The sequence below is a fragment of the Lichenostomus cassidix genome, chromosome 18 (genome assembly GCF_008360975.1).
Source record: "Lichenostomus cassidix isolate B80296 chromosome 18, HeHo_3.0, whole genome shotgun sequence".
Lineage (NCBI taxonomy): Eukaryota > Metazoa > Chordata > Aves > Passeriformes > Meliphagidae > Lichenostomus > Lichenostomus cassidix.
In genome coordinates, this window is record NC_139498.1 from 2,996,221 (window position 1) to 3,012,721 (window position 16,501).

General features: G+C 45.0%; 1 protein-coding gene across 6 annotated transcripts in view; it reads right to left on the reverse strand.

Annotated features, from left to right (window-relative positions):
- Positions 1–16,501, reverse strand: part of RPTOR (regulatory associated protein of MTOR complex 1) — a 97,378-nt gene that overhangs the window by 77,262 nt on the left and 3,615 nt on the right. For all 6 annotated transcript variants that reach the window (XM_085077466.1, XM_085077465.1, XM_085077461.1 and 3 more), the window contains exons 2-3: positions 10,138–10,240; positions 8,009–8,091 (exon numbers count right to left, since the gene is read on the reverse strand). In XM_085077466.1, coding sequence (XP_084933592.1) covers positions 8,009–8,091; positions 10,138–10,240 — 186 coding nt within the window. The remainder of the gene's footprint in view (positions 1–8,008; positions 8,092–10,137; positions 10,241–16,501) is intronic.

A 16,501-nucleotide genomic window follows, 5' to 3' on the forward strand; every position in this document is an offset into this window, starting at 1 on the left:
GACAGGGAGGGGGCAGGAACACTCTGCCTGCTGCTGGCAGAGGTGACCCAGAGACCCTGCAGGCAGACCCTGCCATGGGCAGAGCTCAGCAGAGGTCTGGAAGAGAATTTTTGCAACCAGACGCTTTATACTCACCAATTCTTTTCCGTAACTCCATTACTACAGACTTCTCCCAGTGTTCTGTCTCCATGTGATGCCAGGCTGGCCTGTTTCCAGGCCTGCTGAGGGGGAAGCTGTTCTAGTGAAAAACTACAGACTTCACTCACAAACAAAAATACTTTGTTCTTCGTTTCCTCCAAAACGGTGATTAATAATCCAATCCTGCAATTCACTGTGATTTCATTTTAATACTGACTAAACCACAGCTCTTTTCCTGCATCAAAGGAAGATTTAGGATCCTGCATTTACACTAGCTTTGGAGGCACATCAAAGGACAGACAAATTTAGAACTGCACACGAACACTTTTGGTTTTCCACAATTCCACAATAAACATCCCACCCCAGGACACAGCAGTGCCAGGATGGGATCTCAGCCCAGGTTGGCTGCAGAGCACAGGGAGCAGAGACACAGGAGCAGCACAAATCTGTTGTGTGATGAGTTCAGAGATAACTCAGCACTGTAAGAAGAGACTGCAATTCATCCCCATTATCCATCAGTCACAAACCCAATCACCTCAAGCCCACGCTGATATGGCCACAATAACTCTTGGGTTAGACACATCATGCAAATACAAATTATTCTGAACCATCTCCACAGACTGCAAGCTGCTTAATTTTATATTAAAAAAAACCCCACCACCTCCTTTTAGGTGTTTTAATTTTAGGCTGTGGGCACATGAAATTACCCTGATGCAAATTCATGAGGATTAGGCCAAGATAATAAAAACTGCATATTTAAGTACAAGGGAGTGTGCTGGAAATCCCAAATTGACGTTACAACAGCAGCTTAACCTGGTTAACACAGGCCAGGAGAAAACATTACTGACAAAATTATTAGTCATTGCTACCTTGAAAAATGTTAATTACAGTGAAGACATACTATAACTTAGAGATGCTTCAATTTAAATACTAAACTAAGCCAAAGGAAGATTCTTGCCAGTCTTAGGCAAGTCCTCTGCAGATATTTGGGTGCATTTCACACCCCTCTCCATCTCCCCCATGCTAATTCCCTCTGGAGCAGCCCTGGGCTCCTGGACCTGCTAATGCCAGGACAGGACAGGACGGTGGCTGCAGCCAGCCCTGAGTGTGGCATGTCCCCTCCCCTGCCTGGAGCCAGCAGAGTGGGGACATTACCTTCCCTCCGCAGAGTCTCTGACCTTGCTTTCAAGTCCAATGTGAAATGAATTCCAAAGTACCTAATCCTCACTGTGCAGACTCAGGATCCAATAACACTTCCAAAAAAAACGCCTTTGAGCAGTTTGTTCATGAGAACTGATGTTGACAGGGAAGAAAAAATCAGGACAGCCAACCTTGAGTAGCTGCTACAATACATCCACAAGACAGGTGTGTTCCTCAGCAGTTACAAGCTTCTTCACACTGCAGGTTTGTGCCAAAGTTCACAGAAATTCCACCCACCAGCCTCCCCCGTTTGGTACAAATCCTTTCCTCTCTGCTCAAATAAGAGGGCTGTGTAAATAATTGCTTACTTTGAAACAAATGAAATTGTAAAAGAACTCAAATCTGCTTCTCATATGCCAGATCTGCACCCTCAGCCTGGTGACAGCTCGATGGGTCACATCACAGAGTGCCCTAACAGGATTTGAAGTACACCCCAGGTCACATCTTTCAAACCTGCTTAGTCAAACAACCTAACTCCTAAGCATCAGTGTCAGTTTAGTTACATCCCTTCTCCAGAACCTCAGTTTAAGGAGCTCTCTGAAGTTTCAGGCTCTGCATTTTCTTGTTTCTTAAATATAAACTTGGATATTACTGGGAGCCCAGTTCAGGCTTCAGGACTACAAACTGGTGAATTCTCAAATGTGTCTCTTTATACCCTGGCCCAAATGCATCGTGCTCCAGGGAGGAGCTGCAAGGCTGGAGCCCTGCAGGGCAAGAACTTCATCTTCTCAATACTAAATAATTGCTTAGTAATTTCAAAGTTCTCCTCTGACTGCAAAGTAATTGCTTAATGAAGCAATTTTCTGATTAAAAACACCTTAACGAGTCGGGAGAAGGAAAACCAATCATTCCAAGGTTTATGCTCTGCTAATCTCCATAGGAAAGGAGTTAAAAACAAAGCATCTTGGGCTTTTCTTATTCTGGCTTAGAGAGGAGCAGGAATATAAATAAAAATGTCAGTAGCTTTCTCCGTTAATCTCTAAGTTTTGCACAGAACTGGTGGTGTTTGTTAGCAAGAAGCTCCTAATACAGCATCCTTTGCATATCCCAGTCTCCAGTGGATCCTGGTGCTATTTACAGGATACAGAGCACCAGGGATGCTGCCAATGGATCTGCAGGAGGTTCCTCCCTGTCCCTCATCCTAGAGATTCACCACTTCCCACCCAACACAAAGACAAGGTGTTTTTAAATAGGTCACCCAGAGCTGGGTGGTAATTACAGAAACACGTTAATCAGCTTTGCCAGGCAGAGCTGCTTTTCTCTTCGAGAGCCTTTTCATATCAGCTCACTCTTCCCCTCTCAGACAAACCAACATCAACGGTCACAGGAAAGCACAAATCTTGCTCTCTGCCAATTCTGGCCCCATTTTGATAACAAAGCACAAAACAAAACAGACATGAAGTATAGAATGCGAAATTATGTTATTGTCAGAACTGTGAAAGGGAATGGGAAGCTTGCCTTCCACATGGAAGTTCAAAATTAACAGGAGTTTAGATGCTGTGACCTCCTTCATTCGAGGACATCCTGCCCACAGAGCTCCAATCTTGCAGCAGGATACCAAAACCCACAGGATTTTCCCACTAAACTGACTTTGCAAGTTTGTTGCCTTAGCTCCAGAATGTCAGACCCTGCTATCTGCAGTGCATGAACAGCTCAGTTCACAGAACAGCTTAATGCCACTTCCTTGTCTCTGCAGCTTCTGAACACACTTCCGCACATCACTTCATGCCTGCAACTATGGTTTTTTTCCTTTTTGTGACTCATTTTTCCAGGAGAATCTCAGAGAAATCAGTATTAAGTATATTATTGCTGCAATTTCACAGTTTCCACTTTCAGTGGCGTGTTAAAGATTTATCAGGGTTTTCTTTGTCACTCTCAAAAGTGAGAAAAACTCATTAAAACATGAGTTGTGCCCAGAGCCACAGCAGGGAGCTTCCCCCTGGCACTGCCAATTCCCAAATCCTGAATCCATCCCAAATCTCAAATCTATCCCTGCTCTGGGGGCCTTTCCATGTCCAGCTGCTCCCTGTGCAGGCAGGCAGATCAGCAGTGCCTCTCTCATCCTTTACCCTACTTGAAATCTGTGCTTTTCTGGCCAAATGACCAATGCTTTCAGAGGGGTATTTAGTGAAACAGCCCCTGGCTGACAGTGACACTCTGACCACGACAGGTTTGCAGACAGAAGAAGAATGGGAATAACTGGGTTTGTCAATTAGACTTGTTGACTCCACTTCTATGACCAACTTCCTTCTCTTTTCCTGAAAAAAAACCTGCTGGTTTATGCTGAAGACAGTTGATCTTTAACAAGACAGCAAAGGATTGATACAGCAGAATTTTGCAGAGCCTGAAATAGCTGCCAAATTCAAGAGGCTGTTGGGTAATGAAAACCAACAAACATAGTCCTCTAAGGAAAACCAAGGTCACACTGTCTTTTTGTTGTTTTTTTATCTTCTTATTCATTTTTTCTTACATGTTCCTACATCTGCAGGTATCTCCTACTGGAGACCAAGCACCAGTTTTTCCATGTTCCCCTTTGGAATTCTACAGTATTTCTTCTGCAGGACCAATTAGTATTTGCTGTTGTTTTAAAAGAGAAACCCTACAGAAATAAAGGAAAAGTATGACTCACTGAGAGACCAATAATTAGGTCATGTGTTCAATTAGTTTTCATGCTTAAGTAGTTACTCTTTAGGAAATGCTCCCCCTTTGATGTGCAGCAGCAACTTCCCAATTAATTAGGCAGAAAAAAGCAATGAAGGAATGAAACCTCAGACACCAAATCAAAGCCCAGAGATCTCTAATGAGGGGAACAACAGCATCAACAACAGACAACATGCACTAAAAGGTAGAGGCTTTCAGTGATCCATTTCAAGTATCTTGGCTGTACTTGCTTTGAAATTAAGAGAAAACTGTTGGGAAGCAGACTAGAAGAGAGGGAGAAGCAGCCTGTTTGATCAGAAAATCACTGTTTCCTTGAAGGCCTGCCACAAAAGAGATAATCTGTCCATATTGTAGATGTGTCCTCAGAGACCATCACTCACTGCTGCAAGCAAGAGGCATCACACAATGGGTGAGATTGGATCAGAGTGAAATGGGAAACTCCTTTATTTAAAACCTGCACGAGGGACAGAAGCAGAACTGCCTTACAGTGCCCATCCCACCCTCAGCAGGGATGCTCCAGCTGCAGGCATTCCCAAACACCAGCACTTGCTTTCAAGCCACCCTTCCCAAAGGCTTTCAAAAAGTTTATTTAATCTTGTCTTCTAGACTTCCCCAGTCCTTTCCCAACCCAGGATTTTTACTCCCCTTCATGGCTCACAGTTCTCCTTCACCCCAGGGATGCCCGTTCAGGTATAATCCATTCAGCTATAATGAAATCAACTCATTCCAGGAGAGAATTAAAACAGCCCAAATGACTCTCTTAGCGAAAAAGGAGGAAATTGAGAGAAGAAAAAGGGAGGCAAAACGGTAGCACTTGAATTAAAAAATCAATACTGTAATTGACTTTGTTTTATTTAGGCAAGTGGGTGTAAGGGGGAAGGATTCTTTGGGATGTGATGTTTCAAGCCCTTGGCCTCACTGATTTTGGTTGTTGCACAGAGGCTGCAGGAGCCCTGAAGCTCCTTGTCTGGAAAGGCAGGAGGGAAGTGGTGATGGCAAATTACTGCCTTGCTGGGTACAAACCTCTCCATTAAACTACTTATCAGAGGATGTAAAAAAACCCAAATTCTGCAGAAGAACTGACTTTCAACTGGAAGGTCTCTCTACAAAAGATTCCACTGAAACAGCTCAGTAGGACCTCAGAACAGCTTGGAGCCACAGAGGAGTTGTGTGTCTGCAATCTTCTCACCTTTCCTAGGAATAGTTATGAACTAAAGATTTTGGCCTTCCTGGCCCAACTGGGAAAGTTCATCAGAGAATAAAGGACAGAATTGCAAAAAGCACCTGGTGCAGAAGTACCTCTGGGATCCATGTGCACCAGTAAAATCCCAACAGAAGCATCAAAATGACTGAGAGAAAGGAGAAAAACTTCCTGTGAGTGCTCTGGGCAGTTTAGAGTTAAAGAGATAAACTGGCCAAAAGCCAAAGCCAACAAAGAGGGGGGAAAAAAAATCTATAATTTCATGCAAATTTAATAAGCATATGCTCCAGACTACTTCATACCAGGTCCTGAATTATGTAAACTGTGCCTCATCCAACCCAAGCCTTTGGCTCTGCAGCACATCCACAGGCGTGGAGGCACAGGGCTCTGGATTGTCCAGGGAAGGCTGGGAGCCAAGGAAGGAGATGTCCCTCAGGAGAACCAGGAGGAACAAAGCCTGGCACCCTCCTGAGGAAGCAGGCAGCACTTCCATTCCAAGCTCATCCCACAGGCTCTGTACAAGGATCAGAGAGCACAGGGTGCTTTCACACACAGTGCTGGGGCTCAGCTCTGACAATTCCAGCCAGGAGGATGCAGAGAACTCACTCCCTCCAACCAGTCTCTGAGCACCAGAGCAGCTTCATCCTCCCACCCAGCTCTGCAGGGCTGCAGCACAGGGCCCAGGGCCCAGCTCCTCTGACAAACTGGGACTTGCAGAGCAGTAACTCGTCCTCATAAAAATCCCCACGAGCTCCTGCACCTCCATAAAGCATCCCACTGCAGCAGCACTTGGAGTTCGCAGTCCATTAGTCCTGTTTTCAAAGGCTGTTGACTCTTAAACTAAGGCAAGTCCCTGCCTTTGCAGCGGCACAACATGCAGTGCTGCCAAGAAAACTGAATTTACACCCCTACAACAGGGAAATATTTGCTGCTCCCTGCCAGCACAGCAAAGCTCTGGGCTGGGCACCTGCTGCAGGGCTGCACCTCACACAAGCAGAACTCTGCAGGGGGTTCTGAACGAGGGTCAGCAGCAGAGAAATCCCATTTCAGTATGATCAATTCCTTATCTAAATATTTTAAATACAGAGCATGCAAGGAACCTCCAATAGAAACTCCAAGTATTTTCCCGGTGCTCCCTGGGGATCCAGGCCCTGCCACCAGCAAGCTCCAGTTCCACTCAGCTCCTCCAGCCATTCCCAACCCACCACCCAGATTCCCAAACCAGAGGAGCAGACCCAGGGAAGGTTTTCCCCTCCAGTCAGGCATTACCAGGTCCTGTGCTCTTCACTTTCACTCCCTTTTCTCCTCCATTCTCAGCTGCTTAAGCAGCCCCTTTGATCCCTGTAATTGAGCCTCTTTCCAGATTACCCTCAGGTTTAACCCCTTCCCTGCCCAGTGAAACTCAAGTCCCAAACCCAAGGGAGTGTCAGTGTAGAGCTGTCTCGGTTTTCCTTCCACTTTTTCACCAGCACCTCAATTATCTCTGCACTGAATTGCAAGAACTCTTTACTCGTTCAGAGAACTCTTTATCAAGACAGATCGAGCCCACAGCTCTGTCATCTCCCACCCTCTCCCCCAGTACAATCTTCATTTGAGAACTGCATGAAATGACTGAATATTGCTTAACTGCAGGATTTTGCAGAGGAAACAACAGCTGAAGTGGTTTTTACTCCCGCAGCACACAAATTTATGTAGCTACACAACAATAAAGCAAAGTCTTAAATTTAATCAGAACAAATACTTCAAGCAACGGCAAGCTGATAAATTATTTAGAAAGGGGCTCAATAAGACCTGGAAGGAAATATCCATCAGCTGTGCAGCCTGGCTGGGTGCCTCCAGAAACAAGGAATTTTCATGCTTTACCTCTTTTACAGTTTTCTTTCAGTTAAGCTGTTTGTATTGAGCAAAAAGGGGTATGTTTGAACAGCACCAGCAATGCCACAGGACTGGTCACATAGTGGTCATCACTGCCACCATCCACTGCCAGCAATTAGCACCACTTGTGCATTCCCAACAAGGGACAGATGACAGGCAGCTCCTGGTGGAAGGAACTGACAGCCAGGGAATATTGGCTATTTCAGACAATTTTCATGATTGGGTCTTTTTTTCAGACTGCCTGGTTTTCCCCAAATTGTCTTCTTTCTATCCGTTCCTCAACCATTCCAAGCCCCCAAGAAACAGACAAAAGTGGATGTATTAGTATTTATATGAAAGCTCTAGGAAATTCAATAATGTTCCTATTGTTTTATTGCAGATGGCACACCAACCTCTCTTTATTACTGCAGAAAGCTCCAGAGCCCTGTGGAGTGCAATAAACCAGGACGTGTTTGGCTTTGCAATGTGGCAGGGGCTGTGATTTCCTGCAGGAACCAGGGAATCATCCCAGCTCTGGGATTGCCTCCACCATGCCCACGCAGAGAACCTGCTGCTCCTGACCTGTCCCTCCTCCCTCAGAACCAGAGACTCTGATACAGAGCACAGGAAAAGGGTTGTTTTCACCTTTGCACCAAGATGTTTTACTCTCCTGTTTGATTTCAGGCACTTTTTGGATTTTCTGCTAAATTCTTGGGCTGTTGAGATTTAAAAGTTGTCAATGTACCACGAGGAAAAATGCAAAAGGAAATGCTCTTGTCTTAACTACACACTAATATCTGCCAGAAACGCTCGGAGGCAAGTCCTTCTGACATAAATACACTTAGAACCACTTCAGAAAAAGAAAGACCCGGAGCCAGAGGCTCAGTTGAGTAAGACTGCACTAGAGCAGTGATTCTACAGGCAGGGAAGCCACAGGAACACCCAAAAACTCACCCTGGGCTGCCAGTTCTCGTACTGCTTCTGCAGGTTGGCCCCGATGGTCTCCAGAGCTTTCTGAGGCCCCATGGACAGAGGATCTGGGAACAGAACACACAGCAGCATTTCTCACCCCAGCTGCATCACTCAGCTCAGGATATTTTCCCGCAGGTTCCTTTCATTATCAATTTCAAGCTCATTAGCACCTTGTTCGTCTTGGAATTTACTCAGGGGCAACGCCCAAGAATTATTCCCAAATTCTTCAGCCCGACAAAAATCCAGTTCCATTACAGACTGTCAAATGTGGAAGATTTCTCTCACTGAGGTACTAAACACAATTTTGTTTTGAAAGACAGGAGAGGCATTACATTTGTTTCTTTTAATAATGAAATAAGGTTTCTATTGTAAATAATGACAAGAACTCAAATTGGTTAAATATTTGATGACAAACATTTTCTGTTGATGAATGCAAAATCCTGCTTCATTTACTTCCTTTGCTTCCTGCTTCAGAGATTGTGTGCCATTTGTAATATTTAAGAAGTTAATTTCATTGCTAGATAATTACCACAATCCATACATAGCAATACAATTCCAGCCCATGTGCTTTATTCAAATACCATGGACATATAATTAAACAATTAACAAGTTTTAAAAAAAGACCCTACAAGCTAATATTTTGCTATTTCATATCAATTATTTTAAAAGCACTAAACCAAATCAATGAAAGGATTGCTTTTGTTAGAAACAAAATATAATAAAGTAGGATGAAAGCAGGATTTTGAGAGTTATTTTTCTTCAATGAACAAAAGCACATGGAAGGTGCAGCAGGACCTGCACGTTGCTTTGCTCAGTGGCCATTTGTCACCAAGGGTGACCACCTGTGACCACAGCTCAGGTGTGAACAGCAGCAACTGCACCCCAGAGAGTTCCCCAGACCCTGCACATCTGGCACAGACACTCCTGCACCCCCCACTCACTGCTCCTGAGCCTGACAGGAGGGAAAACATCACATATTTCCCCAATCACCTTTTTCAGAAATTTCAAGTCGTCTGGAAGCAGAAGGAGCACTTGTGTACATAAACACACTGAAAATTTAATTACAAAACTGCATTCAAAATTCTCTTTGCTAATGATAGGCACTAATGACTTTATTTAAATGACTCTGCAATGCTCCTCTGTTGGTGTATCAATGAGACATCAGAGCTGTTCTCTGCACTGCTCTGAGGCACCTGTTTGTGCCTGCTCAGGGCTTTCAGCTGCTTTAAACTCATCAGCGTTTCTAGGTTAAAAACCTGAGATGCTGTGATTCACAGAGCAGGTAATGCACGGTTAGAAACAAGAGCTTCTGAAAGTTTTTTAAGCAATTCAGTTTGTGCAGTGATTAATTTGCTCCTGGGGCCTGTCTAAGCCCCAGGTTGAGGATTACAGTGGCCAGCGTGGGACGTGCTAGAGGCTGAACATTCCCAATTCCTACATAAAAATCAAATCTCTCTAAGAAAGCTTTGTACACAAGACATTCCCTTCTAATATTACTTCAGATTTGTCTCATCTTGATAATTAGGCTTTTTTTCTCCAAAACCAAGGGAACTTTTAATTTCTTCACAAAAAAACCCTAGGAATTCAGTGCAGTGCTGCATGAAAGTAGCAAACCCAGGTGTTGGAACTGCTGGCAAGACATCCTTGGGAATAATTCCAGGTCTTCTGAATGGTTCCAATTAAAAAAGCCCCGGAGCAGCCACCTCAAAACACAGCAAGGTGTTTCACAAACCTCACTGCTCTGCTGAGTGAGGCAGAGTGAGGCAGATTTAAAGCTCTGCAGATCCCAGCACTATGAAGGTATCTCTGCTCAGAGATTTCCTCAGATATTTATAAATCTTAAAAAATTACAAGAAAGCAAGGCAGCTCATTAACAGCTGTTTTTCTCCATGGTCTCTCATCTCAGAACACAGCAGGAGAGATGACCCATGGCAGCAGTCAGAGCTGGACTCTTCATTAACCCAGACAGAGAGAAATCAGATCCCAGATTTCCTCCTGCTCAGCCCAGTTTTAAGCCCTGGCAATGCACAACTTTAGGATGAATTCCATGCTGTGACTCAGTGTTTGTGAGACTCAGGGAAGCTGGAGCCTAGAGGCTCTTGGGGACTCACCAATCCAGCATTCCAGGCGGGCACAGGGAGTCGTTTTCACCACATCTGGGGGGTCCACGCCAACGTTGAGGCACAAAACTAAGGCAACACTTACAGTCTTCATCTGCAAAGACAGGCAAAACCACAGCTCCTTAGTGCAGGAACAACAGCAACTTCCACTGGGGTTCAGACTTTACCAGCCCCAGAACTTCTGCAGGGTTTTAACCGACCTCTCTTACCTGCTGTTTCACATGGACTATTTTAAGCAAGGCCTGACTGATGATATTATTAATATTTTTGGTTAGAACAGTACTTAGACCCTTTGTTACTATTTTTGTTATTATTTCCAGAGCCCATTCTTCTCTTTCTGAGCATGGAAATAGACACCAGTGAACTTCTGCTACTCATCCTAAATTAGCCATTGTCCAACTGAAACACATTATTAAAACATGAGGCAATGCTATTCAGGGCCCCTGACCAATATTATAATGCAGTGCATGATCTCTAATATTGAAACTAAAAGAATTACAATGGAAAAACCCCCAAGTGACAAATGAAACCATAAAGAAACTAAACAAACAAACACACACCAAAACAGAGACATTTAGTGCACTTTTTATTTAGTTTTCTTCACATCTTAGTTTTCTTGGAGAGCCCTGTAAGGAGAAATCCTAGTGTGGCTTCAGCTGCAGCTCCAGCATTGCCCTGACAGCACATGGGGTTATCTCACCTGGGCACCACAAATGTGCTCAACCCAAACCCACCCAACCTCACACGTGACCCAAAACCTGCATTAAACAAATGACAAACCACCTTAGCCAGCTAAAAATACTGCCTGCAAATTATTATTTCACATCTTTAGGTTCTTCTTCTAGATTCCCTCATCCCAACACCTAAACCACAGAAGGAAAACAAAAGCAGTGGCGAGGCTCTCAGTGATTCCAGGCACTCAGGGCTTGCCTGCAGCAAGGCCACCCACATTCCCACTTCCCCAGGGTGCTCTGTGCAATCCACAACAGTAGGGGGAAAAAAATCCCAAATTTCACACTCTAGAGAAAACCCTAGAGCCACATAAATGTGTAATTTATACAGAAACTGGAGCAGCCAGACACCATTCACACCACAGAGGGGGGACAGGCTCTACACCAGGACAGAAATCCTGCAGTATTTCCTCACTCCCGTGGCCATGATGGGAAACATGAAATAAAAAATTAGCAAGAACTGTGCTTCATGGCTTCATCCCAAACCATGTTCCTGCTAACAAACCCTGCAATCTTGTAGGAGTTCCTCATGCCCAGCAGTTCCCAAGGAGTAAGCAGCACTTTCCAGCACAGAGATGAAAACAAGAGCCTGAACAGGAATTCCCTGGACAGGATTCCACAGGGGCTCCTGGGAAGTGCCCATGGATGGGGTGGAGATGCCCACAGTTGCAGTTTAGCACTAAGGATATGTGCTTTAGAGCATTTGATCCAAGTGAAGGACAATCCACAGTAAAAGCAGAGTCACTGGCAGAACCAGGGGCTGCTGCAAGGTGCAGCTCAGTCCTGCAGACCCTTCACTACCCTGGGCAGCTCAGAGTGGTCTGGACGACCCAAAAATATCACCCAAAACCCCCTGACCATTGCACAACCCCTGGCACTGCCCTGCCCACAGGGATACCTTCCCACGCCAGCTCCCAGGGCCTCAGCACAGCCAGGGTGTGGAAGGGCATGGATGCTGGCAGAGCCATCACACACTGCCACACACGCACTGAACACCCCCAGGGAGACACAGAAAACTACACACAAAGTAACTTATTACACGTGGGAACGCATAAATCATCCTTCCAAGAGGAAGTATCCTGCCAAGCAATCTTCACCATCTCATTTATTTATTGTTTCCCATTTGCAGTCTAATACTGACTTATTTTTCAGAATTTTGCTGGTAACATCTGATTGGTGGCTTATGCTGAACGGGCTGATATTTATTTTCCACTCCCAACTTCAGGGTTTTAAATAAGTGTTTCTTCTGGAAAACTGACAGCAAACCCACGAGAGGAACAGGAACTGATCCCAGAGACAAATAGGGTGATTTCCTCTCTGCCACCTCCCCCAAAGGATGTAAAGCATTGCACTCCACATGATTTGTTCTGCTAACAAGGAGCATATCCTGAGAACTACAGCTCATTCCTCTCCCCTCTTACTGCTCCTCCACATCCACATCCATCCTGAGGGTCAATCAGAGAATGGCCTAGGTGGGCAGGGACCTGAAAACTCATCCATGTGCCACCTCCTGCCATGGACAGGGACACCTTCCACTCTCCTAGGTTGCTCCAAGCCCTGACCAACCTGGCCTTGGACACTGCCAGGGATCCAGGGACAGCCACAGCTGCTCCAGGCAACCTGTGCCAGGGCCTCACCACCCTCACAGGGAGGACTTTTTCCCCAGTATCCCATCTAACCTTGCCTTCTGTCCCTTTGAAGCCATTCCCCCTTCTCCTGTCACTCCAGGCCCTTGTAAAGAGTCTCTGTCCATGTTTCTTGTCAGCTCTTGCAGGTACTGGAAAGTCTCAATTAGTTCACCCCAATTTCTCTTCTCCAGGCTGAACAATCCCAGCTCTCCCAGCCTTTCCTCCCAGCAGAGCTTCTCCATCCCTTGGATCACCCTGCTGCCTCCTCTGCACTGGTTCCAGCAGCTCCAGCTCCTTCCTGTGCTGGCCCAGGGCTGGGGCAGCTCTGCAGGTCTCACCTGAGGGGGCAGAATCCCCCCTTTCCTGCTGCCCATGCTGGGGGTCAGCCTAGGCTAAGCAGGGTTTTGGGGAACAATGCATGAGACCAATAAAAAAAAAAAAAAACCAATATGCCTTTCCCATTTCTAAACTCTTTTGGAACACACCAGAAACTTCACTGCATATTTAAAGCTTTAATACAAGCAGTATGAGGACATTCTCATCTGTCATTAAGACAGTGGAAATTTTCTTTTCCTCATTTCGGGAGCATATCCATCAGAATACACTTCCGTGGATTTTTGTTAGAATTAAAAAATGAAGCAGAAGAACATTTGGCAAGTTGGTAAGAAAAGCAGTATCTAAAATGCTTTGTCAGCAAAGGCTCAAGATCAAACCACAGCAGCTCTTACTGTGGGCTCTGCACTTTGGAGTGTCATTTGTATGTTAAAAAATGGGATACAACTCCCAAGCTTGTACTGCATCCTATTTAAAGTGATTTAATAACTCTGGGTCAGAACCTGCAATACTTAAATGGCAAAATCCACTCAGTCAAAATGCTCTTGCAGAGAAGTGATGGCACTGAATTCATCCCAAAGCCATCAGAAATGGGACTCAGGGAGCAGAAGCAGTTCTGTATCTGCTCAGAAGAGAAGGTGCTTATTAAAGCATTTGACACTAAAATTTACATCTTATGCTAAAGACCTTGTAAAATATTCCTAATTCACCTCTTATTTCATTTAGAGGCCAAACAGATCTGCAGGTGAGTACAGTGCAACTTGTGCAGTTATTTTCAAGTAGGAAAAAAACATGATATTCTGGGTTTGATTGAAAAAGGGAAGTTTTATCATCCCAGGAAGCCCACCTGATCCCATTGGAGCATCCCTGAGAGTGATTCCAGCCCAGGCTGACACCGAGACAACCATTTCAGCCTGAGTGAGAACACGTTTGCAACTCAGAGTCACAGAACTGCTTTATATTCTAGCTCAAGTAATACCAAGAACAGTGCATTTATGAGAAATTTTGCATTTTGTGGTACATTTCAGACTGGATGTTTTAAACCCACATTAATATTTGATTTTTACACTGCAATTTGCAAGCTGAAAACTTTCTGCTTAAACATTACCCAGATGAACACTCAAGTGTTAGAAACCGGCCTGGGTTTATGCCAGTGAGTTCAAATTGCTTCTGGGAGTTAATACAAACACAAGATTAAGTCAGCATTAAACGTGAAATATATGCTGCTACATTATTTTACAGAGTTGAGGATGAAGTTATCAACATTAAATACAGATACTAGGACATATTCCCAAATTCCAAATCCTCATATGAGTCTCATTTGAAATCCCTCACTGGCCAAGAGGCTCAATTTTCTGCTTGTGCAGGAAATTCATTCCCTTCTTGAAGCCTTTTTGTGACATTTTTCTCTACACACATTTACAGATTTAATAGAAATCTCTTCACCAGCGGGCAAACCCAGCGAGGTGTTCCTCAGGTAACTCCTGACTGCTGCCTCCTTTGGAGATGTGCCATGAAATGCTTCAACAAGGACATCTCCAAAGAGAGCAGGAACAGCAACATTGAACAAGAGGAAACATTGTTCTCCTTTGAGTTCCACTTCACTCTGCAACACCAGAAGTTCCTGTTTGCTCTTTGCCAACCCTTTCCATTTTGGGCTCCCTGCTGAGAGGTGACAAGTGGTGACACTCTGTCCAGGCATCATTCCCAGGGCTCTGGCACCACATTCCACTGAGAATGCAGGTCTGAAATCAGCCAGGGAAAAGGCTGAAGGTATTGAACAGGCAAACAAAGCCTTGACCTTCCACTCAATCACACAAGGCTCCTGAAGGAATGATTCCCAACATATCCCACACGGACACGACTTTCCCCTACCCAGGGGGATAGAAATCCCTGCTGCCTCTTCATCTCCTGTACCATTTGCAAGGTAAAGCATCTAAAAAGAAGAGCTTTCAGTTTCAAGGATTTTTTTTTAATGTAAAGTTTAAGATAAATAAATTGTTATGGAAAAAAAACCCTCTGTGTGCTCCTCCATAGCAATAAAAGCAGTAGAATGCAAAGAACTCCTTCAAGTTAACATTAATAATTCAACAGCTCTGCAGGTTGTCTCCAGCCATCTGTAGCCCAAAGTCGGTTCCTGGTGTTCCAGCCTGCTCTAGATTCCTAGATCAACTCCTCCCCAGGGTTTGTTTTCCTTCTCTAACGTCTGAATTCAGCACTAATACTCTGAATTTTCTTCAGAGGTTTATTGTGCCCGATGTCTTCGTTTTCCTACACAGAGTTCCAGCTCCCCACAAAGCACACTTTGACTGCTACTCTCAGTGTTTATTTTATAAGCACTTCCTAAGCTCATGGCTGAATTACTGCTGTCGATCACTGCCCCAGGTATCCACAGCCACTTCCTAGTCACCTGCTCTGGGGACAGTGTGCAGCTCCTTGGGTGACAGCAGCGACATCCACAGACATGCTGTGGCCCAGAGCCCTCAGAGATCCAAGGTGACTGTGTGTGACTGACTGTGTTCAGTGTTAAAGACTCCAAACTCGAGCAGCTTGATCCTCTCTGTCACAGCAGCCAAACACTGTTTTTCAACCCCTCTGGGACGCTTAGAACCAAAATGGTGTTTCCTTCCCTGTCAATCACTTCTTAAAAATAATGAAAATAATAGAAAGCAAGTATTTTACTCCTATGATCTTTGCTTTCTTTACACAACATGCAAAAGAACTGACAAGAGCCGTTTTCCAGATGTCACTCCCCATTTATCTGTGACAAGGGGTTTCCTCCTCGCCTCTGCTTTGCATTCCTGCAAGCCTCTCCTCATTGCTCCACGGCATTCCCACTCCTGTCTAGCACTGCCTTTAAAAGGTGTCCATCTTCCCAGGCACTGACTGATGCAGCTTCAGATCTTCCTTACAAACTATTCCTTCAAATCATTCCTAGACGGCCTCTCAGATCTTTGGGGAGTCAATAACACGGCATGCACACGGAGCGTTTGATCAGGAGCTGCCGTCTCGTTTGAGAGGAATCCCTGAGCCACAGCCAACTGCTCCACATGCAAATGACTTCCTAGAACAGGAACTTTCCCCAGCTTATGGGAGAGAGCAGGAGAAAATGATCAGGACAAGACCAAGGCATAAATTCGAGTGAAGTGCCAGGGAGAGGGGTGGATTGACCCACCCTTGGCTATTCCCACAGTCTGTGCTCACTCCTCTGGGCACTGCCCCACAACTGCACTAATTACACTGAGTTCACCTCCACTCCATCCCTACTTAAAGAAGGCTGTAGGTCACCCTGTCACAGCTCAGCAAGGAACAGTTAATAAGTACAAATAAAGAAATAAAAATACAAGTGAGGGCGTTGCTGGCAGAGCCTCTGAGACAAGGAGATAAAAGGAATCTTCAGCCCCTGAGCCTGTCTGTCACCTATCACATCCCACACCATGGCCTTGCACTGAAGATGTCATTAACACAAAGCTGGGCATCTACAGAACATTCTTTAGAGAAGAACAGAGGAACAAGACAAACATTAAATGTACTGGTTTATCAAATTTGGCAGTGCCAGTTAAACCTCTAAGTACCAGAAGGATCAATAACCCCCCAGTCACCCAAGGCCATGCTATGCCAACAATCACCTCTGGACAGGCCAAGAGGGAGAAGGTCAACACA